General features: G+C 48.3%; 1 protein-coding gene across 3 annotated transcripts; it reads left to right on the top strand.

Annotated features, from left to right (window-relative positions):
• Window positions 1-366: 366 nt before the first annotated feature.
• Window positions 367-15,103, top strand: LOC136580728 (oocyte zinc finger protein XlCOF8.4-like). 3 transcript variants are annotated; one of them, XM_066581539.1, is made up of 6 exons: window positions 367-433; window positions 4,318-4,435; window positions 9,835-9,894; window positions 11,302-11,476; window positions 11,720-11,860; window positions 14,281-15,103. In XM_066581539.1, the coding sequence occupies exons 2-6, from the start codon at window positions 4,325-4,327 to the stop codon at window positions 14,808-14,810; spliced, it is 1,017 nt and encodes a 338-aa protein (XP_066437636.1). In that variant the 5' UTR covers window positions 367-433; window positions 4,318-4,324; the 3' UTR covers window positions 14,811-15,103. The 3 variants fall into 3 exon arrangements, with proteins under 3 accessions (XP_066437636.1, XP_066437637.1, XP_066437635.1); XM_066581540.1 differs by lacking the exon at window positions 367-433 and adding an exon at window positions 2,806-3,979; XM_066581538.1 differs by lacking the exon at window positions 367-433 and having other exon boundaries at window positions 2,806-4,435.
• Window positions 15,104-15,105: the final 2 nt, after the last annotated feature.

The raw sequence follows: 15,105 nt of genomic DNA on the forward strand, positions 1-15,105 counted from the left end.
TCAGTAAGTTGCGCCGTTTTAACGGGGAGGTTGGAGTCGGTGCTTGCGCTGCAGTGGCCGCTGGGTGGCGCCGCTGCTTTACAATTGAAACATGCTAGGCAGTCTGCCTTCAGCTACTACAGTAGATGCCCGGTTAATAAATAGGAGGGGCGGGGTTACCAGCTGGCACTCTTCGAATCTTTTCCACGCCCTCTGAGGTTATTGGTTGCACAGCGGCGCACCAGCTGTCAGTCAATACAGAATTTCATAATCTGTAGTAATGATTGGACAGAGCTGAGGTGGGGCGGTGCTAGCTTAGCCTCACTTGTTCTCAGCCTCTATTGGTCAGTTCTTAACGCACGTCAGTCACATTAACTACAACTCCCAGAAGTCTTTGCTTTACGTCACGTGACACGGAAGCAGCCAATCGATGTGGAGCGCGTTTCTAAGGAAGGTGAGGAGTAGCTGTGTTGTGGTGTTTGTTGTGCTCGGCTTCCTCATAGCGCGCTGTGCTCGAGGCGGGGACACTACACAGCCCAGCAGGCTCTACCGCCCCGCAACCAGTAGCGGCAGCTTCTACCTGTAGTTTGTTGTTCGCTGCTCAGACAGAGGGGAGTCGCTTCTGTCTGTGCGTAGCGGCAGCCAATCAGGTCCCGGTTTTCATGCCGCAGGTTGGACGTTGCGGATGTAAACTGATCGCTGATTGGCTGCGGAGGCTCGGCCGCCATTTTCCCCTCACAGTTGCGGGTTTTCCACTCTGCGTCTTCCCTTTCTCTTGTTTTCTGTATTTAGGACGTGCGGGAAGTTCTCGGTCTTCAGGGTTACTTATGGAGATGCTAAACATTCCCTATTACATTCCCTGTGGGGCCGCAGGAATAATGGGGCCAACAAGAAGAAAGTATTGCTGGAAGCACTGTTTACATTCTTCTCCACATGCAAGCCCTCTGCTTGCTGTCAGTGAATGGTAACATGTAGTATATGAAGGCCGGTGGGTTGCTGTTGCTTCCCCGTTACAGTAGGAAGCAGTCGGTGTAATGTCGCTGACGGTCGCGCTGCTGTCCTCATATTCGCTGCTGTGTACGAAGGACTGTTCCTCAATTTCGCGAGCCCTGAATGCACATATATACATGTGAGCGCTCGCTGGTGTGAGGGGCCGCAGTACAGAGGCCGACCAGCAAACGTTAACGGCAGTGAGCGATCTCTCCAGGATCGGTGGCGGTGCCGTCACGTCACGCATTTGTGTCTTCAGGAAGCAATGAGCGCTAAGGGCAAAAAAGCGGGAGCCAATCAGCAGGAGGCGCTCACCTTTTCTGCGACGTGATTGGCCAATTGCTGAAAGACAGCGCTGACCCGTTAGCGCCGGACGTGAATAATCATCAGCGACTATTTCTGGGTGAGCTGGAGCGCAGGGACTAGCGAACACGCGATCCTAAGGCTGGTGGCCATGTTTACACGGAGGAATGTCACATCCGCTCTCCTGAGTGTCTGGGCAATAGTTGTTCGTGGATAGCCCGCCATAAAGGTCATTCGCACGGGCGTAAATTCGCGCAGTGAATATAACCCAGTGATTTCAATGGCCTTATGCACACGGCCGGGTCCTGGCTGTGGATTTGGCCCCGGTGGTGACCCCCGGCTTACTTGTCCGACGTCCTCTCTCTGCGCTGTGGATCAGCGGCGACTCGCTGTGTGCTGGACGGCCATGGAAGCCATCTGTGCGAGGCCTGCATTAGAACAGGACATGTGCGTTTTTTGATTTCTGTGGGATCCGGAGGCGAGCGCTCACTCTGGATGCCAATATGCGAACACACCCGTGTGCGTCAGGCCATTTTTCGTGTGTGCGGTCCCCTCCCCCCTGACCATGTGAAGAAAATAATCCGCCTTCTGCCCTGTTTTGCTCCATATTGTGCGCTGAAACAAGGCGGTTTATGTGAATGGTACGGCACAACTGCGCACGGAATACGTGTATCCACACGTGACATGGACGGCCGCTCTTGCTTGTCTGTGTGAATATGCTGGCCATTTACTCGCCCCAAATAGCCTGCAGCGCCAAAATACGCTGAGAATAGACCGTTTTCTGTCCGTGAATATACTGCGTATTCACAGATTGAAATATACGATGGCCGCTCGCACAGATAACGCTGTTTACAGGGTTTACCTCGCCGACTGTTCTACAACTCCTTCACCGTGGCTTCTCAGATCAGCGTTCCGGCAGCACATATTAAACGCCAAGCGTCGCCCACTGAACTCGATGAGGAGCGTTGTCCACACCGGAGGCTGTAGATCCTCATACGGACAATGTGTGCGGCGTTCCCCAGAGACCACATAGTATCTGCATACAAACCGCAGCCGGATGCAGTAACCTGCGCCGGAAAACCACGATAAAACTGCACCAAAATCGCGGCGTCTTGCTGACGCCGTGTGTGAAAGCGGCCCGAGGGATGTCGCTCCTCCTGCTTCCACGTGGAGGTCTGATATCTACGTATGCAAACAACCTGGCCCGTGTTCTTGTAGATTCTTTGAGGGGAATGAGGTTCGACTCTACCGTGTGTACTAATATCCCCGTGTGTCGCCACACATCACAGATGGCACTTGCACCCCCCCTGCACCCATGTGTCGCCACACGTCGCGGATGATACTTATCCACAGCAGATCTCGCTCTTCTGGAAGGGATGAACATAGTATGTTAGGCTGAATACAGACCGCTGTCCATCCCGGTTAGCCTATTACCCCACAGTGTGGATCCCGAAGAAGCAAAAAACACCAGTAGAAGACAATTTTGATAATTTTAAGGGGGGGGGGGGGGGAGGAATCATTCTTGACTCCAATCTGGCAATTGCTGGACCACCGACCCATCTGAAGTAATCGGTGACATGGCATGTAATATTGGATCACTCAATAAAGGCGTCCAGGCCCCTCTTGTACTGTTTTACTGAATCTGCCATCACATCTTCAGGTAGAGAGTTCCACAGTCTCGCTGCTCTTACAGTAAAGAATCCCCTTCTATGTTGTGTAGAAACTTTCTTTCTTTTAAATGTAGAGGGCACCACCGTGTTAGTCAGTCCTGGGTATAGATGATGGGAGAGGTCTCTGTATTCCTGATATATTTACACAGTTATTAGAGCGCCCCCTTGTTACTGTCCTGGGTATAATAGATGATGGGAGAGATCTCTGTATTGTCCACTAATATATTCATGCATAGTTATTAGGTGTTCCCCACCCCAAGCCATCTTTTTTTCCAAACTAAATATCCCCAATTTTGCTAACTCTCTGGGTATTGTAGTCCACCCATTCCGTTTATTACTTTATACCCTTTGTACCCGCTCAAGCTCTGATATGTCCTATTAAGTACCAATGCCCAAAACTGTACACCATATTCCATGTGTGATCTGGCCAGTGACACCTCCAATACTGCCCCCTCTGGTACCCCACTAGCAATGGTAACCCTGCCAATACTGCCCCCTCTGGTACCCCACTAGCAATGGTAACCCTGCCAATACTGCCCCCTGCGGTACCCCACTAGTAATGGTAACCCTGCCAATACTGCCTTCTGTGGTAACCCACTTATAATGATGAGCACAGCGGGAGTATCGCGGGAATATGTCACCACCGGCCCGTCATGCGCTGCGGAGTCCGGCACCGTGCTGGACTCTGCTGTGATATTTTCCTGGTGAAGTCCAACATGGCCGTGGGCATGAGGACAAACTGGGAGGAAAAAAAACTCAAATTTTTTTTTTTTTTGCTCTATTGACTTCAATGAGGTTTCAAGCAAACAGAAAGGCTTCTATTTGCTTTCTTTTCGTCAGGACCGAAAAATGGCGCAGCCTGCAGTGTCTTTTGTTTTGTTTTTCTTTTCGCAAAAGCATGATAGAATGTAGGCAAATGCAAGCCTTTCTGAAATCAAAAAAAGGAGCAGAGATGGAAAAACTGAACTGAGGCCCCCGACACGCGGGCGGACTGGATGCAATGGTAACAACCGCCTCAGCCGTTAGAAGTAATTGGGGTAAGTACAGTGTAGAAGCCTCTGGCTGACAACAGCAGGAGAACCGCAGCTCCACAATCTCCTGTCAACCTCTTTAATGGTCGCTCTTTCTGGTACTACATACACATACACCTCGGATCGGACAGCCGTGGACGGGAAGCGCAGTAGAGCCGCTACAGCGGAGTCTGCTGCTTCTTTTCCTGAAGAGGAATGTAAGGGTGCGCTTGGAAGCCCTTATGTCTAATGCTTGTTACTTGGTGGGGGTCCCCATGCACATGAGAACCCGTCATACATGTATATAACAGACCCTACAGATTCTGCATGGTGTCTTCTATAACGTCTTCTCTCCTCCGCTTCAGGCTTAAGATGCTGGATCACATTGCGTCTTCGGTGAAGGATATGACCGTCTCCAAGGAAAAGATATCGGAGAAGATCCTCAATCATGCCCTGGAGATCATCTACCTAGTGACGGGAGAGGTGGGTCTCCTCCTAAAAGGAACACCGCTTATGGCGGCACTGACGTGCCTTCAGTATAATCTGCTGTGCTCAATTAGGTGACCATTCTTGGCAGTGATGGCTCAATAACATCAGAGATCCAACTATAATCTTGTTGTTGCTCAGGCTTCTGCTCTGTCTCTCCCCCATGTTTTACACTGCAGCTCTGCTTCGTTAGGTGACAGTTCTGGGCAGTGACTCTAGCTCAGCTGTGTTGTCTACTGGAGTCTTGACCCCTTAGTGACCACCGATATGCCTTTTTACAGTGGTCCCTGCCTTATTCTAATGCATGTTATGCATCTGATAACAGCCAGGCTCCAGCTATAACTGCTCCGATCACAACCGTTTAGCCCTTTACATGCTGCAGTAAGTAAGGCTTATAGAGGGAGGCCTCCGTGATTTCATACTGATCAGTTACTATAACACTCACTCAAAGGCTCGCCAGCAGACTGGGTCTGCCATCTACCGTGTCCTATTAGGCCCTTCCTTAAGGCACTGTATAATAGGACAACTTAAAGGGGTTTTGTCATCAGTAAAAAATGAATAAATGCTTACCTATTCCTCCTCCGTCTTCTTACTGCATCTTTCCTTGCTGATCTTATCCATGGGTCCCCTCCCCACAAGCCAGCCAGATAAGCGTCTTCCTGTTTTGGAGCTTCTATTCTCGTCAGTCTCCTCCTGACAGGTCGGTGTACGTTATGTCACTAGTGACGTAGCGTCCACTGCCTAGCAGGGAATGCCGATCTATAGTCGAGACAGTGCGCATGCACACCGTCTCACCACGAATGTCCATATACTATTGTCGCAAGACAGCGTGCATGTGTAATCTCTGCAACAGCTCGGCATTCCCTGCTAAACAGTGAACGACGTCTCTAGTGACCGGGTACACTGCCCTGCAGGAAGGAGAATGCAGAGGATGGACGCTTCATCACAGGAAAAAGAATTGGCCGGCTGAAGGTGACGTGACCCAGGACTGCAGGAGCCAGGAGAAGATCAGCGAGGAGAAGACTGACGGGAAGGAATAGGTAAGTATTGATTATTATATTGCAGTGTGTTAGGAGAATGATCTATGCTAATGAAATTCAAGTGCCCAGATAGGATAAAGGAAAAAGTGTAATAAAAATGGTGAGGAATAATAAATCTGCAGAATCCTACTGTCGTTCTTACGTTGTAAAATAAATGAGCAAATTGGAATCTGCACAAAACATATATTAAAAAAAAAAAAAGGCTAACTTTACACAATTCGCTTAATAAAAATCTAAATGATTTATATGACTTTTTGGTAGATTTCCATTAAAAAGTACATCCCCCCCCCCCCCCCCCCCCGCAATAAAACCCCCTCACAGCACTGACGGGGGGGGGAGAAATGCATCAATACAAAAAGTACATCTTTTTATTAAAGTGTCAAAGTAGCAAACGTTAAAAAAAAACTACAAATTTGGTATCGCCGTAATTGTGCTGACAAATGTTGTTACATTTCATTCTGCAAGCCAAGCGCCTTTTTTTTTTTTTTTTTTTTATCTATGATTGCGGTGCATTTTGCAAGAATCGCTGCACATGCAGTTTTCACGCTGGTGGAAATCGCATATTTTGAAGGGAATCTGTCACCGACTATGAGCACCATAAACTAAGGTTGGTTCCTAGGAGCCCGAGGCGGTATTGTTTATACTCACTCGCCTTCTAGTGCTCATGCTGTCAGCCCTGAAAGTCGGCTCTTTCCACTTGGAGGCGGATACTATAAGCGGAAGAGGAAACGCCTCCTTCCAGTTGTACCCCCTTCTGCAGGCACTTGGCCAAATCCATTTTAGCTTGGTGTCCATAGAAGGCAGACTTTCCTGCTTCTGGTCTTCCAGTTCCTGGAACCTAAAGGCTTACAGAACCCTCGCCCCTATACTGCTAAGGAACGGCATCAGGGTTGCATTAACTTCCTTGGTGGTTCCCTTCCTCTGGAAGGAAAGGTGGCACTGAACTAATTTTTCTGTGACCCGCCAGTGAAAATCTTCTCGCTCAAATTCCCTGGGCTCCCCTCCCCCACCAAAGGGAGGTAAACAAATGGTGAGGGATCCTGCTGGATATCCATGCCACAGAATGTAGCTCTTCCCACGATCATCCCTACAGGGAAGGGATGATCCAGCGGTCCTCTTCTCTCTCCCCCCCCCCACCCCCCCCAGTCCCACCTTTCTCCTTACATCATGCTCCCTTTCTCGTTGCTTCCACCACCCCACCATGCAGACCGACCCGAGCGGGGTGATTGGGCTGCATGCTGCCATGTTGAAGAGGGCCACCCGCCTTCTGAATGGGCGGCGTCCTCTGGGCCACATGCACCTCCAGGGAGTTCTGGTCACTTAATTTTCTCATGGTCAGTGTCAGCTGCTCAACGAAGTATTGCATGGCATGGTGCGCTGTTCCACTTCCGGTGCGTGTGCCTTTTCGGTTGCCTCCTCTTTGGTCTGAGTTAGTTTCCGGGAAGAGGCAGTTGGCTTTTTATATTTGTGTGGGGAATGTGATCAATGCTGATTAGCAGTCGGCTGTGACTGCCACGTTACTGGCCGTGACTCTACTCCAGGGTGGGACTTCAGTTGCTAATGACCAGGACTGGTTTTGCTTACCTGTGTCTCTCCCATGTCCTGGAGCCCTCTGTGGCTCCTCCGTTACATAGTTTGTGGGGACCTCCTGGAGCTGGGTAAGACCCACTCTAGGCAGTTCTCATCCTAGCCCACCTGTAGCTATTCAGCTGGCCTCCGCCGTACGCATATGTTGCATTTGGGTATCTTCCCTCTTAGCGCATACAACTACAATGTCTGCTTCTACGGGTATCCAGTAAACAGTGTGGCCATTACAACACACTTTGCATGCTCCTATTCTCACACCAAATTGCCTGTCTTGCAGACCGACCAGCGTAACTGTCCCAAGGACATTCACCGCTATGCTTCTACAGGGCCTGAGCCCGAGTGGGCGCTCCCCCTCTGTGGCGGTTTTGGCCCTTACAAAAGCCTCTAGGTGCATTTAAGGAGATGTTGGACAGGACATCCAGCTGTAACCCAACTAAAGGGTGTGATGCTGAGGAAACTTTCCTACCGGAACGCACATTCCGGGCCGAGGAACAACTGTCCTCAAAGTTGTGCAGTCCTACTCCATCGCCTCCTTCCCCTGTCTTTCCTCCATTCAAGGTGTCCCACTCCGTAATCCCCTCCAGGGGCAACTCCAACTCCAAGGTTGAAATCTTGGATTCTGACTTCCTGATCTAAGGAACAGTCCTCCAATCTCCTAGAGATGGTTAAAGAGCCTCATCAGAATGGGTGAAACAATTGTGCCAGGGCATTCTCTCCAGTGCCCACTCACTTGCAGGCTGTCAAGTTCCTTTTGTAGATACCGCCAAGCTCCTAGCCTGTTCCTCCTGAGCTTTCTGTGGCAATTCGCCGCACATTGTGGTTAAAATGATGGTCTACAGACACCACTTCCCCCACCCTGGTTATCTAATGTATGCATACATTCGCACCCACTGATTCTGCTCTTGGCCACAGGAGGCAGCACCCTGGTCGCATCATGCGTATTCCTGGCCTCAAGGTCTTCGCTGTGTACCCTAATAATACAGCTGAGAAAACTGGGTGTTTATTTACAGCGTTCCCTGAAAATAAGACATCCCCTGAAAAGACCTAGTAGAGGTTTTGCTGAAGTGCTAAATAGAAGTCCTCCCCCAAAAGTAAGACCTAGCTCTGTTCCTGCTGTGTGTCTGCTGTGATGAGCTCCCCCTGGTGGCTGGAAGCTGCACTGCTGTACAAGTGGTCCAGGAACTGCTGTGGATGATCATTACAGTCTCCAGACAGTGTGTGGGAGCCAGGTACTTTACAGCCCTAATTTTTGTGGCCCTGTGGGTGTCAGGCAACCAGTGTGTCACTTTGATTCTTTAAGGGGTGTGATCATTACAGTCTCCAGACAGTGTACATGGGAATAATAGTAGCAACAAGAAATGCTTGGTAGCATTCCCAGTTTGTCTGGTTATGCTGGTTTGTGATGACAACTACTTTACAGTATATAATAATGTTCAATAAATATGACTTCTTCATTGGAAAATAAGACCTAGTGCATCTTTGGGAGCAAAATTAATATAAGACATTGTCCTATTTTCGGGGAAACATTGTTTGTTTATTTATTTATTTTTTGCTACTTGTCGTAAAATCCTTTTTTCCATCATGGGACACGGCACCCACCCATTTCTTCAGGGGAGCTGTGTGCTATTCTGTTCTGAGCTTCCCCTCTTGGATGTATGCTTCATTCTAGTTAGTCCTCCAGCTCTTACACCCCTACTGCTTGTATACAGACTGATGTAGCTTAGTGACTGCAGGGGGTATAGCTGGTAGGAGGAGTTAAGTCTTCTCTTAGTGGCAGGGAGCTATATCTGAGGTCTTCGCTGTGTTCCACAATGATCAGGTGAGAAAAGAATTTTATGGTTAGTAAGAAATTCCTTTTTTTTTTGTTTTTTTAAGCAGCCATAGGAATGAATAGATGATCTTGTCCAAAAAAATCGCAACATGCGATTGTGCACCTCCCCCTTACCACCCCTTGCCCTGTAAAACAAGCCCTCACATGTTGATGGGGGGGGGGGGGGGGGGGGGGGGATTGTAAACGTTATGGCTCTAGATATACGACAGTTAGGGGGAGGGGTGGATTAAGGTGCATTTTACATCATTGGACACGAACGGTCGTTTCCAATAGTCGGTTGCGTGTAAAGGTGCCAAACATCAGCTTGTCCGTCCTCTGATCCACTCATCTAGGTCAGCATAAAACTGCTCGCCGGTTCGCTGTTTGTCTACCTGTGGGAACGGCGAGATGTGCGGCCAACCAATGCCGGCCCTACGGGAGGCGAATGGTCATATGACCAATCTATAGTCCCCGTGAATTTGGGCTTTTAGTCTATGATCCATTTCTGGTTCTCCTCACTGGCGCAGGCTTCTGCTCTGTCGCTCCATGCTTTACACTGCATCTTTGCTTTTCTCTTGTTGCCTGCTGTGTATTTACAAGCTCATTGGGAAATCGGTGTGTATGGAATGAATAAATGAACCCCAATTAGGAAAAAGCCTGAAGATCTGCAGAACACGTGGGAGCCTCATGCTTGTATGTGGCAGACAAGCTCATGAAGCAGAGCTGCAGTGTAAAGTACAGGGGGAAGGTTGGAGCAGGAGGGTTTTCAGCTACCAAAGGCCCCAAAAGACGTTGCAGCTGAGCTGGGATTATTGGTCACAATGGTGTCCTAATGGCGCTGGTGACGCTGACCAGTTGGCGCTGCACATACTGACTATAACAGACGATACGGACTCCTGCCTCCAGTATATTCCGCCATGGTTGATTCTACTGTAATCTTCTTTGTGCTTCTTTTGTAGAAATATGTCCTTGTGAAGAAGTCGTCTCCTCACTGCTGCATTCACCCACAATCTGGGACGGTGAGCATCAATTACTATATCCAGTACTCCGTCTGAGTTTACACTCTACACAGAGGAATGTCGGATGCATAGGAATCACAATGCTCCCATGAGCGACGCTAGCCAATCAGAGCAAAGTCTAATTTGTTAGATAACCAATGTGCTATCATTGCACCGCGTGTGTCATGTGGTCGGAGAAGCGTCCATCTTGGTTTGTGCAGTACTGGAGGGTCGCTATAAAGGGTTTGTCCGGTTACTGGAGGACTGGTAAGACAGATAAATCTATAACAACAATGTCTGGTAACCGGACAATGCCTTTAAGGGATTCGTGAGGCGCGTTGTTAAGGGGGGGGTCACATGCTGCAGATTGGTTCTGGTCATCAGGATTTGCCGGAGCGTCTGCACGCGTATGGAGCGGGTTTGTGTACTGCAGAATGCATTGCAACAAATCTGACGTGTGAAGGAGCCCGTAGGCCGGTTTACACATCGTGCAAGAATTCTGCGTTGTGAGATGGACCACTATGAATCCTATTCTTTTGAATAGGGTCATACTCTTTGAGTAGATATTTTTTTTTTTTTTTTTCTCTTTCCCCCACTCTGCATTAAAAAAATCGCAGCATGACCTATCTTTGGGGATGCCCTCACATCACCCACTGTTTTCAATGGGGCCGGCAAAGCATCGCACGACAATGGGGAGACACTCCGCAGTCCTCCTCCACAGCTGTTTGCTGCGCCGGAGGATCACTGCTTCCCTGAAGTGATGTGAGATGTTTTTGATACAAAATTTTCTTGCATCTGGTGGGGAGATTGCACGTTGGCGAGCATGATATCGCACTCACCCATGTGAAATGAGCCTTAGGGTGCATCCACACATAATACATTTTTTTTTTTTTTTTGCAGACTTGATAGTAAATCTGCTTTGTGTGAACGCTCCCGTGGGTTGCGATGATGATTCAGTGTGTTCACATATTGAGGATTTTCTGCAGCTCAGGATGCAATACATATTCTGGCGCGGATCTGCATGCATGACCCTTGTATTTTTGACGCGGCTTTTTCCCTCATTTAAAGAGGTTACATTTGCATTGAAAATCTGCAGACTTTCATTGAAGAAATGCCATGAACACACCCCGAGGCTACATTTGCACGAGTCTTGCGAGATGCAGACAACTCGTACAAATATGAACCCCATTCTTTTGGCAGGAGTCCTACACATGAGCGATGCTGCCAGGTAAAATTCGCTGCATGTCCTTATTTTATTTTTGTTTGTGTTCCTTAAACCACGTCGCCTATTTTCAATGGGACGGTCAAACACCTCACATGCCGTGCGACATGATGTTTGCCATTGAAATCATTGGGAACCGCTTGACTAGTCTCTGACTTATTGTATGGAATAGAAGGACGTCTCATCTAAGCATCACTTCCTTCTAGGTCCCTGTGAAATGCGATGATGTCGCCGTGTATTTCTCTATGGAGGAGTGGGATTATGTGAAAGGACACGAGCAGCAATACCAGAGCATCATAACAGAGACCACACCGGTCAGTGATGAGATGGACACCCCAGACCTGGGAGTAACAGCAGAAGATCACAAAAGCCCTTCCTCAGGTAAACTGCATTGTACCCAATCTCACTTCTGATTCTCAGAGGGCCGATTAGGGTGGGGAAGGCCAACTGGAGGGGACACATGTCTCGATTTCAGAGGGTCACATGATGTCTTACCTGCAGATCTGATCCCTGCGCAGCAAGAAGAGCATCTCTGGATATTCTAGTAAAAGGAACCAGAGTCCTCTGTTCCATTCTGCCTGGTTATATATGGCTCATAGCGTTTCTCTTATACTCTCCATTTAGAATTGGCAGACCTGCGGGTGGAAGAAATAGACTATGAGTCCACCAGCGGGAAGGATGACAGCGAAAAGGAGGAGGAGGATGACAACAACAAAGAAAAATACAAGTATGAACTGAGCAGCGGCTGCCCGGGAACCTCTGCGGGTGAGTAATGGCGGGTGCTGGAAGTTCTAACCAGGTCACATGTTGGGCATTCGCTGGGGAAAAATCTGCACCAAATGGTACAAATTCTGCCACAGACTTAGTGTGTAAATGTTGTGGATTTGCTGCAGATTTTCAACCTCTTATTTGCAGGGTGATCTGCAGCATATACTGACATGCTGTAGACTTAAAGGGGTTGTCTCGCGAAATCAAGTGGGGTTATGCACTTCTGTATGGCCATATTAATGCACTTTGTAATATACATCGTGCATTAAATATGAGCCATACAGAAGTTATTCACTTACCTGCTCCGTTGCTAGCGTCCCCGTCGCCATGGTTCCGTCTAATTTCGGTGTCGTCTTGCTTTTTTAGACGCGCTTGCGCTGTGCGGTCTTCTCCCTTCGGCTCCGCTCGGCAGCATCGGCGTTTTGGCTCCGCCCCTTCTACGTGTCATCGCGTAGCTCCGCCCCATGACGTGTGCCGGTTCCAGCCTCCTGATTGTCTGGAATCGGCACGTGATGGGGGGGGGGGGGGAGGAGTTTTTGGTACTGTTAGTCATAGTAAAGTGTGACTGTTCTCCGTAAGAGAAACCAAGTAATTTTGTAGATATGATACTTTTTTAATGGCCAACAAAATACATGATGTTACAGCGAGCTTTCGGGACATCGCCCCCTTCATCAGGGTAATAAATGAAACTAGTTTGGATGGCATGTAATTATAACAGATGCAGAGGGGAGGGGGACACACTCCTCTTGATCTAAATAAATGTTCACACACACATTTGAGACTTTAAAAAAAAAAACAAAAACAAAAAAAAAAACGGTCTGAGCAGAGAAACACTAGAGATGAGCGACCGTACTCGGTAAGGGCGATTTCGCAATCTATCACCGTGATTTTCGAGTACTTCACTACTCGGGTGAAAAGTACTCGGGTGAGCGGGGGGTTGCAGCGGGGAATGGGGGGGGGGGGTGAGCGGGGGGGGTTGCAGCGGGGAATGGGGGGGGGGTGGGGGGGGGGGGAGAGTGTTCCCCGCTGCTACCCCCCCGCCCCACAGCGCACCTGAGTAGTGAAGTACTCGAAAATCGCGGTGCTCAATTGCGAAATCGCCCTTACTGAGTACGTTCGCTCATCTCTAATAAACACTAAATTAGTCCACTGAGCAGAGGAATGTGACAGTTTTGTGATTTTTATCGTATCTCTACAGCATACATTGAGGTAGTAGTTCCATCTTGGGCAGTTTTCAGCCGTGTGAGAAGCGGTTTCAGTGCTGCTGAAAATGTGGGGACAATTTGGTATCCCCTTCTTGGCAGCTCAAGCACTAGCTGCACTACTTTTTTAAAGCAAAAAAAAAAAAAACACCTAGCTGGAGCCATCAGGCACTTGTCAAGGCGACAAAGCATCTGTTGCTATTGAAATCCCCGCCTCCCAGCAAGAGATTGCTCTGATTTGGGTCAGGAGTGTTGGTTCTGCCAATCGGCACTGGCGCTCGTTGCACCAATGACTGACTGTGCTTGGTGCATCCAGCTTTGGCTGTGCCTGCTGACAATCTCTTGCTGGAGGCGTGGTCCTCAAACCCCTGTCGCTAGCAAAAAATCCTCTGATGCAAAGTGTCCGGAGCTCCAGAAAACAGCGTCGGGGACCTGGATGGCGCCAGCTAGGTGAGTATTAACTTTTTTTTTTTTCTTCTCAGCATCCATTGTAAAAAATGCATGACAACACCACTGAAACCGCAGTAAACGCAGTGTTGAAAAACTAAGGGAGGACTTACTACCACAATTTAGTGTGTGTGTGTGTCATTTTCAGTGCTGTAAAATGACATGTTGGTCGGTACAATTAGTTATATCAAATTCTAGTTTTTACATATGACTAATATATAAATTTTTTTTTTTTTTTTTTTTTAAAAAAACCTTGCTCATCCCGGTAGTCGAGGCCTTTTGGGACTGATAGCTATATTTTACATACTTCAGAAATGATAGCTACATTTTTAACTTATCTTCAACTGCAGCTGTTGCAGTTGGATAACAGCTACCATTGGAGTTATCTGCTGTCGAATACAGCTGGCAACTGCCGTATATGGAAAGGCCTTGGCTCTCAAGCCTCTTCTATACAATGACACCCTTATGTGGACCATACATGTATGGAACACTCTGGGAAGGGGTTAAATCTATGCCATAATTGACTCGGATGCCGCAAACTAATAAAATTGGATTTGATGTCTAATAGGTGCAGAGTGTGCATAAACTCTACTGCGCCATGTGAATGTGGTTTTAGACTTCGGCTCCCCGGAGCCCTTTATGGTGCAGTAATCCAGTGGATTTTCTCCCCATGTATGAAATGAAATTTATAGACTGTGGCACAATGTGCGGGTTTTCCCATGAACATAAGAATATTCGTCTTACAGTTCTTTTCTTTGTTCTCTGCAGAGAGTTCATTCAGGCCCATCGTAGACGACTCGTATGTCGCGACCCCTTTACTGGATGAGAGCGAAATCAAAGTGGAGATGACAGAAGAGATTAAAGAAGATGGGACCTACGAAAGCCTGGCTAACAAGACTGCTACCGCAGACAGATTAGGAACGCCCCATCACCGATGGCATCCCAACATCTGGAGCATCAGTGAGAGGTTCATATGTGGCGGCACTAGTAGACCCTATGAACCATACCCGCCCATAAAACCTGCTGTTGAGGAGAAACTGGCAGAATCCTCTCGCCTGCAGTTCATTAACCAGGTCGCCTTAGAAGAGAAGCCTTTTCGATGTATCGCTTGCGGACAAACATTTAAGTACAAATCCAGTGCCGTAAGACATTACAGCGTCATCCACGGGGTGAAGCCGCACCAGTGCAACGAGTGCGGCAGGAGATTCTCCACCAAATTCAAAGCAGTCGTTCACAAGTGCAACCCCCGCAAAAATGCCAAGGATTTCTGGGATGAGCAAGGAGGGTTCAATGTGTAGCATTAGGGGTTAGGCGGGAGATGTGAACGACATGATAGAAGATAACGTCTTAAAGGAACAATCCAGGCAAAACAAAGCCGGTGTTCTGACTAAAGGCCCATTTAGACGCAACGACCGTCGCTGAAAATTCGTTGTGTCACAATTGAGCGATAATTGTTACATGTAAACGCACGCGACCATCATGCACTTTTCATTAGTCAATCGTTCATCATTGTCTTTCAGTCCGCTTAAAAGCCATCGTTTGGCAGTTCGCTTATCGTTTGGTTTAAATGAAAATCATTGTCGTTTAACAATT

This window comes from Eleutherodactylus coqui, chromosome 10 (assembly GCF_035609145.1).
Source record: "Eleutherodactylus coqui strain aEleCoq1 chromosome 10, aEleCoq1.hap1, whole genome shotgun sequence".
NCBI classification, from domain to species: Eukaryota; Metazoa; Chordata; class Amphibia; order Anura; family Eleutherodactylidae; genus Eleutherodactylus; species Eleutherodactylus coqui.